This window comes from Acipenser ruthenus, chromosome 7 (genome assembly GCF_902713425.1).
Source record: "Acipenser ruthenus chromosome 7, fAciRut3.2 maternal haplotype, whole genome shotgun sequence".
Classification (NCBI taxonomy): Eukaryota; Metazoa; Chordata; class Actinopteri; order Acipenseriformes; family Acipenseridae; genus Acipenser; species Acipenser ruthenus.
The window spans coordinates 11,337,771-11,356,722 of NC_081195.1; the positions used below are offsets into that span (position 1 = coordinate 11,337,771).

Here is an 18,952-nt window from a genome sequence, read left to right on the forward strand (position 1 = left end):
AAAGAACAAAAAGTACCTCCGATTGTCCTCCTAACAATAGACATTGACAGAATGTGAGGCGAGAATGCTGCGGCAGTGCTGCTGTTGATAACTCCTGTAATGTCTCCTCCTGTTTCTCATTTCAAGATATACCACTTACAAAAGATGAGGAAGGGAAGAGTAATGACATGTCTGCCTCCAGAATACCAGAAACCTGGTAATGCAAGACCTCAGAAAAGTGGTACTGCTAGAATTTGTCTTTTTTTTCAGAAAGTTTAACCAAAACATTTTAACTGAAATGTGAGAAAAAAAAATGTCACTGGATGTAGTGATAATGGTTGGGTTCTTAAAGGTATTTAAGTGATCCTACTGTAGAACAACTACTGCACAATAAATAGTTCAGAAGAGTTTGCTTGTTGATACATCCTATGTACATTTCTCATTGATGGATTGATTAAATACCTTTGAGGTGAATGGCTCCGTGAAATAGCAATGTGATGAAAACCTTTCACCTCTGGGTCTTGCTTCTTTTTTTAGCTGGTAGTGACCAAATAGCATTTATAGCTTGAGGGCCTATAACAAATGAGTTTTGGTGTCCTCAGTAAAGTCATTGCTATCACAAGCATTGGCAGAGTTGCATTGGCATGAAAATTAACTTTCCTCCCCTTGGGAGAGCATGGCCCGTGGTTGAAATACAACATGTAGTGGGGTGTGTCTGCTCTATGGAAAAATAAAAGATAGAGATGGGCAATGCAGTCATCACAATAACTTGAATACCTCCTCATAAATCCACAAAGCTACCACATCATTTACTTACAAAAAAATACAAAAAAAATAACCCTACCGACAAGCAAACTAGAATTCTGGTATGCACAGTACTGTATGTTTCACTGAGTTGCAGAAGTGAGAATTTTTTTATGAAGGACACGCCATTAATCAATCTCTCAATCCATTACCCCATAGGCCCTGCTCACAAAATTACCCACATTCATTTTTATAAGCACAGCTGTTCGAATTCACCCTCAATTAAATATTTTGCTTACAAAGGGCTGTATCTCCTTCTATGACCTTATGTTCATAGGGGACACATTAAATGTGCATCACTCAATAAGAAACACACTGTATTGGCTATGCACAATAGAAGCAATAAGACACTTTTGTCTAGTTACTGTAAGAGTTGGACTTGAGATTATCATATAACGCTTCAGCGTGAACCTGAATATATTTATGAAACCACCCGTGGGACCTTGAGAGATAATTTGTGTTTGTGCTCTGCATATTTTGTACTGACTTCATGTCTGCTTAATAATAGTACTCCCCAGTACAGAGCACAATAAAGCTTGCATGACCTTGATGTGAACCGCAGCCAGGCAGAAAAGGCTGTAGCTGTCCAGTCACTTTCCTTGTGAAATAAAGGTGGTTTGGATGAAGTGATCATGAAATAATGTGTTATGTGAAACCAAAAACAGATTAAGAACTAAGAACATTACCAGCACTTTTATTATTGTGAGGGAATATCATTTAGGGAACAAACAGGTCACATCTAGTCAAATTACCCCAGTAACTCACAGCTATGACATGCATACTGTGTCCTATTTTCAGAATGTGGGGAGGGCTCACCTTCAAATAGCCTGAGAAGACAGCTCAATATCTCAATAGAGTCGTTCCAGTGGTATAGTGTCAAATTTGACAAGTAAACCCAACAGAGCAAGATCTATCACAACCGTTGAGCGTGCAATGTTTCCCCTTGAGGGTATATCAGATGTTTAATTACTTTATTAAAACAGAAACTGAAAACCTTTTCTCAGTGTACCGGAAATTATGTGGTACATTAAGATGTTGGCAGCATTTAATCACAACACCTTTGACTGGTTCACAGACCCTGCTGAGCACTAGTGTTGGACTGTATAATGTTACCTTGGGTAAGGTAGTCCAAGATTAGTGCTAAGCAGGGTCTGAGAAAAAAGCCACTTATCCTATTTTTTTTAAAATGCACTGTTATAAATTGTGTGTAACTAAAATGGGCCCTTCGAACAATTATTCCTAACACAAGCACATTAACAATAAACTATTTTCAAAAACACAAAACCAAGGTCTTTATGAAAACATGATTTGAGGTGCCATGGAAAGGTCAACCAAATTGTGACTTTGTGGAACAGCAAGCAGTTCAGTTTGAAGCATTAGGGCAGCAGTGTGGAGTAGTGGTTAGGGCTCTGGACTCTTGACCAGAGGGTCGTGGGTTCAATCCCAGGTGGGGACACTGCTGCTGTACCCTTGAGCAAGGTACTTTACCTAGATTGCTCCAGTAAAACCCCAACTGTATAAAAGGGTAATTGTATGTAAAAATAATGTGTAAAAATAATGTAATTGTATGTAAAAATAATGTGATATCTTGTAACAATTGTAAGTCACCCTGGATAAGGGTGTCTGCTAAGAAAAAATAAATAATAAATAAAATAAATAATTAACACATTGGTTTACATTATGGAAATTCTCAGAAATTTTGGACTACAATAAATTTCACTTGACTAGCAAAAAGAACATTCCATATCTAGCACTGCTCTGCTTGCAAGCAGATAAGGGCAAGGCTATTTTTCTGTAGGTTTTTTGTGTACTAAAGTTATTGAATACAATTTACACTTTGTCAAATATTCCAACTTAACAGTTCCTGTTTTTTTATTGCAGTAAAACCTTTGTATAAACTAAACATTTATATTCTTTAATGTAATGGATGTTGTAATGTCTAAAAGATTTTTTGTTTAGTTGGAGAAAGAAGATTAACTCATTCTTAAATTGATTAAATTAAATGCTCGTTCCTGCTTTTACAGACTATTTGTATTACAATAGAGCCTTAACAAGCAAAAACACTTGTTAGTTTACATATTATGTTTCTTATTAGATCAAAATACTTAAAACATATTTCTCTTCAGAGTTTTGTCAATCTATTATTAGATCAGAATACTTTATTTAAAACCTCTATGCTTAGTAACAACACAATCAAATAAGAAACATAAGAAACATAGTTTACAAACGAGAGGAGGCCATTCAGCCCATCTTGCTCGTTTGGTTGTTAGAAGCTTATTGATCCCAGAATCTCATCAAGCAGCTTCTTGAAGAATCCCAGGGTGTCAGCTTCAACAACATTGCTGGGGAGTTGGTTCCAGATCCTCACAATTCTCTGTGTAAAAAAAGTGCCTCCTATTTTCTGTTCTGAATGCCCCTTTATCTAATCCCCATTTGTGACCCCTGGTCCTTGTTTCTTTTTTCAGGTGAAAGAAGTCCCCTGGGTTGACATTGTCTATACCTTTTAGGATTTTGAATGTTTGAATCAGATCGCCGCGTAGTCTTCTTTGTTCAAGACTGAATTGATTCAGTTCTTTTAGCCTGTCTGCATACAACATGCCTTTTAAACCCGGGATAATTCTGGTCCCTCTTCTTTGCACTCTTTCTAGAGCAGCAATATCCTTTTTGTAACGATGTGACCAGAACTGAACACAATATTCTAGGTGAGGTCTTACTAATGCATTGTAAAGTTTTAAATCAAATAGGTCTTTTTAGTTTCAAATATCGTTCTGTCTAAAAAGGGTTACCCTTTTGTTCTTGCTAATTTGCAATACCTAGCCTCTGTGTTTAGTTCCCCCAGAGGCCTGCTTCTTTCAAGGTTACAGGCTTCCACTTGCAATAGTCTGACCGGCTTCCAAGAGTATATGTGCACTAATGACAAAGGCACACAGACAAGCGTTTTTTCTAACATTAACACTTGTTCAGTTTTCTTAGTTCAAATCATTGTAACCTGTTCATAATTTGCTGCAATATTATTTATGCTGGTTTTATATTTTTTAAAACAGTACAATTATTACAATATTCTGACAGTGTCAGTTAGTACTGAACTTCTTTAGTTTTTAACTGTAATGTTCCTTCAACAATAATAATGTTATTTGTATAACAGTTTAACGTTAAAGGATTTTATAACATGTATTTCTAATTCAGTTACTTCAGTATAAGAGTTGCTCCTAGAAATGGTAATATTAATTTACTGAATTAAGTCTGACCTCTTTCTCTGTTCATACAAAATTCAATTGAAGCAGGTTTTAAGACATCCTAGCCTTTTGCCAATTTTTTTATGTTGATTAATATGAGACATGAATTAATGAAAATAAAGTAACGAAAGAAGCTACTTTTTCTCATAAAACTGGAATATGTTAACAAGGCCTTATGAAAGAGCCTGCCAAGTTTGACTCCTTCCAGCAGGTGCTTTCATAGACTGCTAATATTTTCTACTGGTTTTACAGATCTATTTGAAAGGAGTATATACAGTATTACTATAATTATTGACAAAGAGTACATCATATTATTTCAATCAATACAGGTTAGTTTAAATAATCCAATTTGTGTCTAATAACTCAGCACGTTCCCAACAGGATTCGAACTCTGCACCAGGCTCAGCTCTAACTGGTTCTACGAACACCACGACAGGCCTGTGCACATCTGCTAAAAATATTTTCTAAAACACATTACAGTCATTACAATATTTGTTGCAGTTTCACAAATATTCAATTTGTATCCCAAAAATCAGCCTGCTTCCAGTAGCTGTGACAGTCTTGGGTCAGTTTCTGCTCTCAGTGAGTCAGTTTCTGCTCACAGGTGTGGGTGACAGTCTTTAAAAGCCTGATACCTGCATAAACTTAAATCTTGTTAGCTGGGCTCCCATCTCTACATTCTCATTCCCATCGTCAGTAGGCAAACACATTTTAACTGAATCTGGGTCCATCAAAGAACCGCACACCTGTGCAAGCGAGGCCTTCCATGCAAAAGGATCTACTGACTTATAGCACAAAAGGGACGAGCCAGAACTGTCTGTGACAAAACATATATTTGTACAAAAGAAACATTTGACAAATTTAAGTTTCTGTGCCTGAAATACTGCAGTACTTTGGTTGTAAGAGAAAGGTTAACAGGGACCACAGAAGAGTTGAAAGTGAAATCCCAGGACACATCATAAGACTCCACACCTACCAGATGGTATAGAAGGTGCCTTTGCATTTGATTTCAGGCCAGATCTGATTCAGCTTAAATGTATGTCTGGAAAGAGAATAATTGATGATACTGTCTGGCCACCTGTTCTCAGACTACGGACCAGGCAAATCCTGTGAGATCAAAAAAATGAAAAACGTAATTTGCTCCAACAGGTCCTGTGCAAGTGTAAAAATAAGCAGCAACAATTATTGAAACTGCAAGGAATTGAAAAAATGACATTAAGGATATTGTTTTACTGTATGAACTTGCCTAATGCATTGCAGGGATTAAAAAAAAAAAAAAGTATTAACAATAATGTAGCAAAGTGGTTAACAGAGTTACCACTGATCAATGAACAGACAGACAACGGTAATCCAGGTACAATGTTATTTACTTTTATAATCCAAAGTCTGATGACAAAACGGCAGTAAACAATAACAATGAGAAACAGACAATACAGCACCGTGTATTGCACTGTTTTAATTCACGGGTTGGTCCTGAACTAATAGTCCTGATCTTAATTCACCCACACGTAACACAAAACACAAACACACAGGGAGTGCTAAAGTGCTCATGGTGCAAATACAGTTATTCGTGAAACAAAGTGCATTGTAGTCTGGATTTGTGCTGGCCTCTGGTGACCGATCCGGATCGTGTTATCCGTCTAAATAACAACAAACAGTATATTTAATAACGATAAAACAAAACACTCACGATAATAACACAAGTCTTTCCTTCCGGTTCAGCTTAACCATAACAAGGAACAGATCACTTCGCTACGCCCCCCTTTTGTACCGTCAATCATGACCCCTTGGTTAACTAGTGCAACTGCTCCTCCAATCCGCGGCTGCCATGTCTTTCCCTTCCGGGTCGATGATTTAGTGGCAGTCCAAAGGTAACACAAAATTCTCCTGTCAGGACACTGCACTGATTGGCTTAATAAAACAACGAATAATCCTCTCCCTACACCGAAACCCTAACCTTAAGGTCAGTATCCTATACTGCAGTCATCTAAAGTAGTTCATGTTTTGTTACTTAAAAAAAAAAAAGTGACCGGAGGTGCTGACTTCCTCAGTTGTCCTGACAGGAATATTTCGTGGTACCTTTGTAAGCACTGCAATTTAGTGTATCGTAGCTCCACCCCCTTTCTAGATAACCGACTTCCTTCTAACACTGGGAAGAATTGTCTGGCCATCCAGTCAGGGCACTCTGTTCCCTTTACACAGCGCCCTCACAGGTCGGGAGAGAGATTTATCACCAAGAATCATTCTGTCTCTGTCACAAGCAACTATTAAGAAACTATAAAATATTCAATGGAAAAATGAATTCTAGTTTTTGAAAGCATTGACCGATTAACATATCCACTCACTGGGAACTGCTTTGCTTAAAGGGGGTACAGCTAGAAATGAACTAGAAATTTTCAATGTAGTACCCATGTGTTTGTAATATATATATATATATATATATATATATATATATATATATATATATATATATATATATATATATATCTATGGTACCCCTTTGTATACGAAATGTATTGTGTTTGTTTACCCTATAACATCTTCAACATGATATAGGTTGCAATAAACCTGATTTGATTAGGTTAATTACAGGAAAGAAGGCATTGAAGGAATGAGGATAATTTCATTCTCCAGGTAAAATGACCAAAGGAAAGACTAGCTGAAAGTACTGCATGCAAACAGAGTTCTCTCAGAACTCCATCTGTGGGTGATACATAGCAAATGGAAGTGCATGACAGGTGAAAGTTACAGAATTATTTTGTTGGCAATATGTGCAGTGGGTCCAATTGATTTCCGTGTCTCTCAAATACACTTGATGATATCACTAGGCTGTCGAGGACAAGGTAATGCAGAGGTCAGTGTGGCAAATTGAGTACTCAAATCTCTTTTGCTGAACAGTTTTTGTCAGATATACACCATTTTTGTAGCATAAAAAGTGTGTGTGTGTGGAGGGGGGGGGGGGGGGTAGTATTAATGAAGTTAATGCAACATTGAAAATGGATAACTGCAAAGCATACGACATGGTCTATTTAGATTTCCAGAAAGCTTTTGACAAAGTCCTGCATAAAAGATTAATTCTCAAACTGAACGCAGTAGGGATTCAAGGAAATGCATGCACATGGATTAGGGAGTGGTTAACAGGTAGAAAACAGAAAGTACTGATGAGAGGAGAAACCTCAAAATGGAGTGAGGTAACCAGTGGTGTACCACAGGGATTAGTATTAGGTCCTCTGCTATTCCTAATCTACATTAATGATTTAGATTCTGGTATAGTAAGCAAACTCGTTAAATTTGCAGACGACACAAAAATAGGAGGAGTGGCAAACACTGTTGAAGCAGCAAAGGTCATTCAAAATGATCTAGACAGCATTCAGAATTGGGCAGACACGTGGCAAATGAAATTGAATAGAGAAAAGTGTAAAGTATTGCATGCGGGCAATAAAAATGTGCATTATAAATATCATATGGGAGATAGTGAAATTGAAGAAGGGAACTATGAAAAAGACCTAGGAGTTTATGTTGACTCAGAAATGTCTTCATCTAGACAATGTGGGGAAGCTATAAAAAAGGCTAACAAGATGCTCGGATATATTGTGAGAAGTGTTGAATTTAAATCAAGGGAAGTAATGTTAAAACTCTACAATGCATTAGTAAGACCTCACCTAGAATATTGTGTTCAGTTCTGGTCACCTCGTTACAAAAAGGATATTGCTCTTCTAGAAAGAGTGCAAAGAAGAGCAACCGGAATTATCCCAGGTTTAAAAGGCATGTCGTATGCAGACAGGCTAAAAGAATTGAATCTATTCAGTCTTGAACAAAGAAGACTACGCGGCGATCTGATTCAAACATTCAAAATCCTAAAAGGTATAGACAATGTCAACCCGGGGGACTTCTTTGACTTGAAAAAAGAAAAAAGGACCAGGGGTCATAAATGGAGATTAGATAAAGGGGCATTCAGAACAGAAAATAGGAGGCACTTTTTTACACAGAGAATTGTGAGGGTCTGGAACCAACTCCCCAGTAATGTTGTTGAAGCTGACACCCTGGGATCCTTCAAGAAGCTGCTTGATGAGATTCTGGGATCAATAAGCTACTAACAACCAAACGAGCAAGATGGGCTGAATGGCCTCCTCTTGTTTGTAAACTTTCTTATGTTCTAAGTAAAACAGCAATTAGAAAACAAATCCAGACACCATTAAATGCTTCATTGATTTTATTAAGCTTCATTTGCATTCTAAAAGTAGAGAGATACAAAATGACTTGTTCCTGCTACTTTTAGGCAAGGTTACAGTAGTTTGTATAAAAGGCATCTTGTTAGTTGCAACAACCAACTAAAACTATGAAATAGTGTTAAATCTTTGTTGTATAAAAAGCACTACATCACTTGTTAATTATTTTCATCCCTGTAACCTATATGGCATGAACAATCAAAATTGTCATCAAATCTTAGACATACAATATCTACACCACACACACGCACAGAATGCATTAGGTAGTTGCAGTCATTATTTTTAAAGTGTTCCTCTACTGTACTTCCAAACAGTTTTTGGTCATAAAAAACACAGGACAGATTCCCTGACCTATATGCTTTTAACATCCATAATTAAGGCCCTGTGAAAATTGTGGAAATTTTCTTTAAAATTCACTGCATTGTCACGGGTAAAGTATCGTATTTCACGGAATGTGCACAGAAATAAATTACGTGTACAGATTATTATAATTTTTTTTTTTTTTTTTTTTTTTAAACAGCAAATACACAGATAAATGCACTGACATCAAAACTAACATCAAGGTAACTCAAGCACTTTACAATAGCTTGTGAAACGATGTTGTAATTAACAGCCTGTAGGTAAAGTGTATCTGCAAGGACAGCTTTCAGTTCTAGTACGTCAGGTGCATGTTCACCATGTAGGTCTTGCAAAACAAATAAAATGGTTAACCCATACTGATCTTGTGCCTCAGTCGACTCGTCAGTGTGACCACTGACAAGCAACCAGACTGTTTTACCCATTCCATAATCTCCTGTTTGTGATACTCGAAAACTTTAGGTAAGTATTCACGTCTCAGCTGGGCTGATGAAGGAATCGGGCCACCATTTGCTACACTCTGTCTGAAGAATTTCCGTAACTTTTGGTTGTCCAATTTTTCAAAAGGGATATTTGCACAAACAAACGCCTCTGTCAGGTCAAAATTTAATAAGTGGACTTTTGGAATATGGAAGTCACCGTTTTTTGTTTCTTTGCAAGTAAAGCAGTCGCAGTACTGCTCTGGATTGCCGCCTTTCTCTTTTCAGTGAATCTAAATGCCTGTCAACAGATGAGTTTCGGTAGTGATCTACAGTAATGTTGCAGGACATACAGAACAAGAGCTTACCTCCATCGCTGTGTAAAACTCCTGCTGGATACTGCTTTACGTGATCTGCTGCAGACACATTTTTAGCCTTTTTAGAGACATCCATTTTCTTGTTTACAGTGTGTAGTATTTTAATTTCCTGTTTAAATTGCATATAGTGACATGACAGTCACTGCACAGCACTGTGTGCATGGCGAATATTACACGCAGGCACTAGCAGAACTGTACAATTTCGTTAATGTGATTTTTTTTTTTTTTTTGTATAAAATACAAACAATTATGAACTTATTTTTATTTCCTAAGAATACTGTAAAAATCGAGGTACTGGGCTAATTTCATGATTTCCGTGAAATCGCGATTTTCACAGGGCCTTATCCATAATAGGTTAGAGCTTGAATGCTAAGGTTAACCCATCTCCTACTGTTATCATGCTGATATTGACCCTGGTATCTCGATGAATTTTCTCATTGAGCTTGTGAATGCACTGGGTGTCTTTGTCGCCCTTCTCTGGGTTCAGCACTTTTCCTCCCCAAAGCACCTGAAAGACAAAAACAGGAGGTGTTGTAAGGGGTCAACTACTGCAGCCGTACACAGGGATCTCAGGAGTTTTGCAGGAGTTTCATGAAGTAGCCTGTTTGTCACATGTCTTCCCTGTATTGCAACCTGTCATGAATATCTTCAAAGTTAAGTCATGGTTTACCTAGAATACAATTATTGTATATGAAGGATGAAGCCAAATTCTTTCTCTGTATAGTCGTATGTAAGGGCACTGTATAGAATAAATAATTCTATACATACTCTCAACTATTTAAGTCTCTAACACATATGTATAGTGCTGATACACTCAGTGATAACAACTGCTTGCCCAGATTGGTTTACATTAAAAACATGTTCCCCTTAAAGAAAGTCTAAAGAACATTCCAAAATTGCCTGATGTAAATCAATTGGTAAAAAACATGACTTTTTACACCCAGTGAGATTTTCAAAAAGATGTAGGCTAGCCAGTCCAGAGGTTTATTTAGCAATATTGTGCATCACATTCAGAGTTTACTTTCCCGCGCTTAATTGAATAATCCCATAATAATAAACACATTCAAGTATAAAGCATATAGAGTATAAAGCATTCCTTTAAATGACAATATAATATTTACTTAGTTGTATGTGTTTTGAAATAGCCAATGCAAGTTTCAGTGAAATGTAAATTCTTGTGGCACAGACACTGTATAACAGTAATTTCATCCCTTACCTTATTCTACCTTCCTCTTCTAAGCAATCTTACCACAAGCACCTCAAGACACAGGCACCCCAAGTGAAGCAGAAGTGAAGTGACACACATACGCTAAAGGAAGTAGCTGGCACGGAAACTCTTGAAATGGCATTTACACCAGCAAAGGCGGTTAGTGTAAAGACGTGCCTTAGAGGACCATACTCACATTATCAATGGCTATAATTCCTCCTTTCCTAATTAGCAGTAGACACTTCTCGTAATATTGGTCATAATTAGCTTTGTCAGCATCTATAAAGGCAAAGTCAAAGGTTTCAGCTTCACCAGCGGCCACAAGCTCATCTGTAAAACCAGAAAGAAAAGTTTAGACATGCAATACACAAAGAATTTGATATTTCACTATACGTTTTACACAATGGGTGGAAAAGGGGTTCTTGGTCCTTAGCCCAGAATATATCTGGGTCTGAATTGAATCAAGCTTTGCTAGATCTAGTTGAAGAGTGCAATATTCTAGTATCTGGCTGTTAAAAGTGAACAGTTGAGACCCCCTAAGTGTAAACATGTTGGGATGGGTGTAAGTATTGATGGTGAATACATTTCTCCTGAATTGTACCTGGCTTAATCTTGGTCCTCCAGATGCAGTAACACTTAACTGCTAGCAGTGAAATGGATGTGTGATGCATGTACTGTAAACCAGTGGGAGCTCATCTTTTATGCAATGTCCTTGAGTCTGGTCTGGTTTGCTCAGGCACTGCAGGCTTAAGTTTACTATTTGCATATCCAGCTTCCACCATACAGCCAACTGGCAGTTTTTATTTAAAAAAAATAAACAGTGCTCTTGTGACAGCTGGGGCAGCAGTGTAGAGTAGTGGTTAGGGCTCTGGACTCCTGACCAGAGGGTCGTGGGTTCAATCCCAGGTGGGACACTGCTCTTGTACCCTTGAGCAATGTACTTTACCTAGATTGCTGCAGTAAAAACCCAACTAAAATAATGTGTAAAAAATAATGTAATTGTATGTAAAAATAATGTGATAAAAATACATTTTGCAAAGTTTTGAACTGTGATGAGCATATTATTAGCGTGACATCTATGTTTGCATTAGCAAAACAAAATTGATTAGTGGCATTATTCTGCATTAAATATACATTTCTAAAAACAGGGATGTAGTTTGTATGTAAAAGTTCCTTGCACTTATACTATAGTAGAGGTCTACTGTATGCAAGGGTGTTTTTTCTACAAAGTTTTAAGCAGGGATGAGCGCATTAGCATAATATTGTGATAATATTATTCTGTCTAAACCCTTACATGTAGAATCTGATTGCTTCATCATTGCAATACGGTTGTGGCATGATTGTGTTTTACAGCTGTATTTTACTTACCAAGGGTTTGTAGAGCTGGCTGTATCCTCAGGTCAATTTTATGTTCAACTCCAGCCTACAAGAACAGAAGAAGGTAACTGCAGTGAAGGGGACTTCTCATGCTTGAATAATTCAGTGTGGTGAATTTTATATTACATTCCTCAATAATAATAATAATAATAATAATAATAATTAATAATAGGACAGGACTACAATGGTACTTTGTGTTAATGTGAAATGGATATTGGCACAGTCTCAATCTTGGTTTTGTCATTAATTGCCTATTGATTTTTTCAATCGCATACAAAATGTCAAGAAAGCAGAAATCAGAAACACAAAAGGTGAATCTTCCTCATATACATGATTTTTTTTTTTGCAGCACCCCACAGTATTTTTTCTTTAAATATATAATACGACTGCGTGGTGGGGTGCTCTGCCTCTTTTATATATATATATATATATATATATATATAATAAATGTGCGCTGTATTATTATTATGGTTGTTATAGTTTAATTGTTATGCATTATTGTTATGATTTGTGTATGTGTTTTATTGTGTTTATAAATGTTTGTCGGCAGGGAGGGGGTTAGATTAATTCCTCCCTGACAAAATATGTGGGAATGTGGCTGGAGCCTTAATGAGGTAATGGTTTAATTAACGGTTAATTAGGGCTCCAGCCACATAATATAAGAGAGCTCAGACACACCTGTGGGAGGGTTGGAGGAGAGAGAAAGAAAGCAAAGAGACCATTGCTTCCGGTGTCAGTATTGCTGAAGGTATTCGTTTGTACAGTTTATTTGTATCTTGGTTTTGTTTGGCCCACGTGCCTTTTCATTTTGTGTTATAAATCTGTTTTGTTTGTTTTACTTTGATTATTCTTTAATAAATACACTGCTACGGCAGTTTAAGCCCTGCATTTGCCTGTGTGTCCATACTGCTTCCTGGTCTGTGACGTCACCACTACAGCCTGCTGGTGGTAATACAAGAATCACTATCTGAACTAAAGGCAAAGCTGCAATTTCATGAATAAGGCAAGAAGTGGATCTGTGCAAGGCAGAACCCCAACAGTGAAGCTATTACGACATTTTTGTTGATGTAAAATTCAGTCATTTTAGTCTGCTTCTTGTGCAAACCCAGTGTGTTACCCACTGTATTTATTTTTTAATTGGGATATTGAACAACTAAATAATCCAGTTTAGTGTATTTGGGGTTGACATAAGGTTAGGCATAACAAACAATTGTGGCTGCAAAATCCAAATTGCCCAGCAGCCAGGCAATTATTTTGCACTGCGGCCTATGTATGAGCTGCATTCCTGATGATGGTCGCAATGAGCGCCGCCTGTGCATCAGGCTATTTAGCGGCTGCACTTCCAGCCCAGCGGTGAGGTATTAGGAGTACAGAGAGTAGTAGGTGCTGTATGAAGGGGGCAGCAAAGACCTCTTCGCACACGAAAAGAAAAGTTTTCTGAGGAGGAGCTGAAATTTAGTTATTTGGAAAAGCCTTAGCCAACATTAGTTATGCTACCAAAGAGGCCATATGGTCCTCTATAGTGGAGAAAGACAATGCTGCCGGTGTTACCAGGAGGAAAATCAACCAGGTGATGAAAAGGTGAAATTCAGCTATTAGGTCTAGGATGACCAGCGGAATGAGACGATAACGCCTTACCACTACATCCTCCGGCATCCCAAACAAAGTGACCCTGTCTTCTCCGTCTTACCCTTCTCCTCCGAAGGTTTTCCTGCCTGTCCTCAACAAGAGCCAAGGGTTGCTGCATCAGTGTACTACAGCAGCCATTCTGAGGCCAATGACAAGTCTCTGATGTGTGGTTTTATACAGCTCTTAATTACTCGCTTCTACAATGGTTTACACCGTAAGAGGAGGTGCAAAGCTTTTGGAGGGCCAGCAAATTGCCCAAGTGCAAAGCAAAATCCTTACATCTCATTCTAATGCTTGCGCCCGCTTAGTATTCCAGATCCCTGCCCAACTCCATGCTCTTTTCTTCATTTGCATACATTTCAATATAATTTAAATAGAATAATGATGGAAAAGTGCTAATTTGATGTCAGGTGCAGCAGGTGAAAACCATTCTTTACATACGCTGGGTTTTTAATGGCTGCTAAAGTCCCACCTTACGGTTTGTGTGTGCAAAACGCAGATTTTGACCGCAATATGGGTGTTTTGCAGCCGCAAAATCACTTTGCATGTATCCTTAAATCAGCCCCTTTATGTGCAACATGGAAACAATGCATGGTCTTACTTCTTTCCAGAAGGGTTTTCCCACACTGGTAAACTCTTCACTGACATCACAAGCAACAACCTTGCCATCAGCTGGCAGTGCAAGAGCCAGGTTTAAAGCATTGTACCCTGTAAATACCCCTGAAAAAAGAAAGCACAGTTACAAAAAACAAATAAGTTTTGGGAAGTGCTCTAAACTATGGGGCAGTTCCCTCTGAAAATGAGGCACATTTTATCTTCAGCAATGTGCAAGTCTGTCTTACCAGTCAGTACCAAATTAAGATTTTTTTCACACTATACATCTATGTAAGATAATTTTTTTATAATTTAGATCTAGGCAGATTAGGAAACCTGTATACTGTTGTGTTGTCAATAATGCATCCCTGACACAGGTCAGTCACAACCATAACATTTGTACCTACCAACTTCAATTGCTTTCTTTGCTTTAATGAGTTTGGCAAGGTTGGCCATCAGCTGAGCTTGTTCACAAGCCACCATCATCGCGTTTTCAAGATGTTCAAGTGTACGCTGCAAAATTGAAGGCCATGGTTATCCGTTTGAAATCCAGCTAAAAGTCCTTATAAAGCAACAAAACATCCCTCTTTGCTATTTTGCAACTGTGGACCACGGTTTCCTTTTGTGAAGATGGTTAAAATAATTTTATTTTTATATATAATGTTTGGATTCTTTCCCTTTGTACATTAAATTAACCACTTTTACAGAAAAAAAGGCAGAGCCTTCATTTAAAAAAAGTAGAAATATTTGTCCACAAAAATTGCTTAAGAAAAAAGAAATGTGGATCCAGTGGTGACATTGAGATCTATGCACCAATGGCACCATCTGCTGGTTCAATGTTAGCTTTGCCATTGAAATCATTTTCTGGTTAATTTTCTGTTTTATGAATCATAGGGCCTCATTTACAAAAGGGCACTAAATGTAGATGTAATGTGCACATTAAGTAGCGAGCCTAACATGCACCACAAATCTAAATTTCCTGTGCCATTTACTAACAGAACACATTAACGTGCACACTATCTGGCTAACTTACATACCATAGCATGCACACTACATGTATTGTGAGCGATATTTCATGTGCACAATAATGTCCAAGACTTACCCACGACCACCATCATATAAAAAGCCCCAGCAGTTCAGGTGTATCTTTTGGTCAGTGGCTTATTGTGAAAGGTGGAGGTGGCTTACATTGACCGAAAATGAGCGATCAAACTAAAACTTTAATGCAAGTAATGCCACCATGATGCCAGACAGATTTCAGCCGAGAAAAAATAGGTTTAAATCGTGTGCCTATCAGTGGTTAAAGCCTGGTTTCCAAACTAACTATCATTCACTGTAAGGTGCAGACCATGATTATCGCCCCTTCGTAAATACGGTGTGAATAAAGCTCATCTAATTATTCAAAGCTGGGTCACATTTAAACACACCATGCATTACCTTACAAATCACATATCATTCTGATTACCATAGTGTGGCACAATAAAATCAATGTGCGCAATAATATGCCCACTATTCCGTGCGATAATGAATACAATTGCAATAGTAAATATGGAAATCATCAACGGACACATTAATAACACCATAATTTTAGTGCTCATAGAACTTAACAGTTTAATCGCAAATTGATATCATACAAAATAGTGTTTATGGGTGAAGCAATGCCCTGTCTTCCATTAAGAACGTGCGATTTCCCCATTTGCTTTAACATGCAAAGCACTTGTTTCACTTGAGGCACCTGGTCTGTCAGAACATGCTATTCTTCCACATATTTTGAACTGGCAGGTTGCACAATTGAAGGGCCATTTATAATAAGGAAAATAAGACTTTCTTCAGCTTGTTTCTACATAGTCAAAGCTTGTGATCTGTTTTTTGTTGCCTCACTCTTGGCATTTTAAAATACTTCACACCCACAATAGATGGTCCCTAGTATATATTAAATCATGCTTTCAAACTTGGATGCACTACAGCCATTTGTAGAAACTTGGGCTTTGTAGAAAAAAAGAATGGAATAATACCAAAAAATAACACAATTCAATTACAAAATACTGAATGTTTTCCCTTAAACCAAAAAGGAAAATCTACTGTTTACAAAATAGATTGCATTATGGGCCATCATTTGTTTGTACAGCAGGGCATAGTACTGAAACGGCAGAATAGTTTCAGTAACATTGGCCAGCAGAAATAGTATTTGCATGCCCTTGTATCTATGTGAAAACTGCTTTGGTGGACAGAATAGGTTGCTAAGAAAATGTCTTCTCTAGTTTCCCCAAGACAGCAGTTTGCTTTTGACAACTGAGCCCTAAAATGTCAGTTGGGCAACCAAGGATATCTATGTGCCCTTGTACTGTAGAACCCTTTATCACACTGTGCAATACTCAGCATTATTGCCTGATGAGTTTTAGTGCATGGGACTGCTATTTATAACTAGGGTTGGAACAATCAAATATTGTAATATTACTAATAATTTGTCTCTGATTTATTCTGAAAAATTATAAAATTGATAATTTTCCTCTCTTTCTGTAGACAACCGATTTGTCCAAAAAGAGTTGCTGGGGAGGTGTTACAGTATGTTCCATGTAATTATACTGGACATAGAAAAATGACTTTAATCCAATCACCCTCTGTTGGAGGAGAAAAAAAGTTAAGCAAAAAGCAGACAGAGAAAAAAATAAATAATATGTGAGAGAGGAAGAACTACAAGGGAGAAGGTCACAATTAACATATAAAAAGAATCGCGGTAATGTTGGTGTTTTTTTTAGTGTTTTACAAATGAATGTAAACTAATTAGAAATGTCAATTAAAAGCGATGTCAACATTAAGCATCAATTATTCACATCTCTACAATGATATTCTATACAACCAGGAATAACTGTTTAAATTGAGATAAACAATGAAAGTCTGAGTTTCCACCACTGTTAACATTGACTTTCCTTCTAATCCAGGGATGTCCAATCCAGGTCCTGGAGGGACGGTGTGCCTCCTGGTTTTTGTTCCAAATGTGCCCTAAATTACTTAATTCAAACAATGGTAATAATTGGTCCAATTAAGTAACTTAGGGCACAGTTGGAACAAAAACCAGGAGGGACACCGGCCCTCCAGGACCAGGATTGGTCACCCCTGTTCTAATCTATACTGTCAAAAATAAAAAATAAAAAAATCTAATAAAATAAAAACACACATGTATAAAGCAACACCACCACCACACATCCCGAAAGCACTCCTGCTAAATATCTATGACCAAAAACATTTGTACTCACCAGTTTTAGCTTCTTTAATACAGGATGCTCTCTCAGCGAGTGATCAAGCACATACCCCATTAAAGGATTGCCTTTTGCCCCAGTATGACTCTTAAAGGTGTTAAGAATGCCATAGGAGGGCACCTGTCTTCCTCCTAAAAATAAATTGAATGAAAATTACTCCTCAAACAGAAAAATCCTTGTTACCCAGTATCATATTGAACTAACCAACACTAGTGTTTGAAATGTAAATTGTGTACGTGCTTTAACACATTTTAATAACTCTGCTACCAGATATAGTCTACCGTAACTACCATTATATTCCAAGAAACGCGTTTGGTTTCTTGGTTTACATCAGTCTGTATGTAGATGACTGTTATAGCGCTGCAGGCAGAAGTAACTCAATGAACAAGACTGTTTTGTTCACAGCTAAAACTACTAGTAATATAACAGGATGTAAAGAAATTGGAACGCCAATGTAAGTAAACGGCGCAGAATAGTGCACTATAAAACTGAACATTAATTGTGTACTGCAGCTTTAAGAAATGGTTTCGTTACTCTTTTAATTTTAATAACGGGTAAAATGATTGTTAGAAAGATTCTCACTGTTTTACCAACACAAGCTAATCTTTGAATACCTTCTGCTCAATGAAACGAAAATTGAAAAAGTAGGTTTGACCTTTAAATAAAATCTTTTTTTTTTTTTTTAACCTATAGTGCTTACCTATCCATAATCCTACAGCAAAAACAGCACCGAGGGCTGCCGAGCCAATTAGGGCTTCTTTGGATACATTATATAAAGCCATCGTTGAAAATGAACAGCGGAAACGACTGTAGTCACGAGACCACAATGTACAGTAGGATGTTGTCACGTTACAGCAACAAAGCCTACTCCTATGGTAGCCCAAAAAGTACATACGACACGTTTGTTTTAAGTCACGTTTATTTTCACAGTATGTAGCAGCTGTATAGAGAACACGTGATAAAAAATAATATACAATCTAGACGCAGACCTACCTAAACTTCCTAAACTTAGCGGAAGATTTATTTATTTATTTATTTATTTATTGTGCGCGATGTTTAATATATGTATATTTTATTACCATAATAATGTATGTTGTAAAGCGCTAAAAAAATACCACATTAATTTAATCTGATTTCATAACATGCCATTCTTTACCTTCTGATGCCATTTTTTCACTGCTCCAAAATCAACAGTGGCTATGCCTGCAATCTTCTGGACAGAAATACCCTACAGGCTGGTGCTGCTTGCAGTTTATTGGCTGAAAAAAAGCTGAGTAATGATGACAATACTTAACAAAGTGCATTCCTCCAAAAACTACCAAATTTGAGTACTGTATTTTATATAATGAAAAAATACCGGTGGAGTAGAATGCTTACTATATATAATATACACTGAGTGTACAAAACATTATGAACACCTTCCTAATATTGAGTTGCACCCCTTTTGCCCTCAGAACAGCCTCAATTCGTCGGGGCATGGACTC

General features: G+C 37.3%; 1 protein-coding gene across 2 annotated transcripts; it reads right to left on the bottom strand.

Annotated features, from left to right (window-relative positions):
* Nucleotides 1-8,214: 8,214 nt before the first annotated feature.
* On the bottom strand, nt 8,215-18,703 carry LOC117414945 (catechol O-methyltransferase domain-containing protein 1-like). 2 transcript variants are annotated; one of them, XM_034024804.2, is made up of 7 exons: nt 18,625-18,703; nt 17,466-17,599; nt 14,616-14,721; nt 14,216-14,334; nt 11,977-12,031; nt 10,805-10,938; nt 8,215-9,909 (listed from the first exon to the last, which is right to left on the bottom strand). In XM_034024804.2, the coding sequence occupies exons 1-7, from the start codon at nt 18,635-18,637 to the stop codon at nt 9,757-9,759; spliced, it is 714 nt and encodes a 237-aa protein (XP_033880695.1). In that variant the 5' UTR covers nt 18,638-18,703; the 3' UTR covers nt 8,215-9,756. The 2 variants fall into 2 exon arrangements, with proteins under 2 accessions (XP_033880695.1, XP_033880694.1); XM_034024803.3 differs by lacking the exon at nt 18,625-18,703 and adding an exon at nt 18,169-18,311.
* Nucleotides 18,704-18,952: the final 249 nt, after the last annotated feature.

Coding starts and splice junctions, on each gene's coding strand:
- LOC117414945 (XM_034024803.3), bottom strand. CDS start 18,250: ATGGCTTTATATAATGTATCCAAAGAAGCCCTAATTGGCTCGGCAGCC. Junction 17,600..18,168: donor TGCTGTAGGATTATGGATAG/GTAAGCACTATA, acceptor ATTTATTTTTAG/GAGGAAGACAGGTGCCCTCC. Junction 9,910..10,804: donor GAATTATAGCCATTGATAAT/GTGAGTATGGTC, acceptor TTTGTCTTTCAG/GTGCTTTGGGGAGGAAAAGT.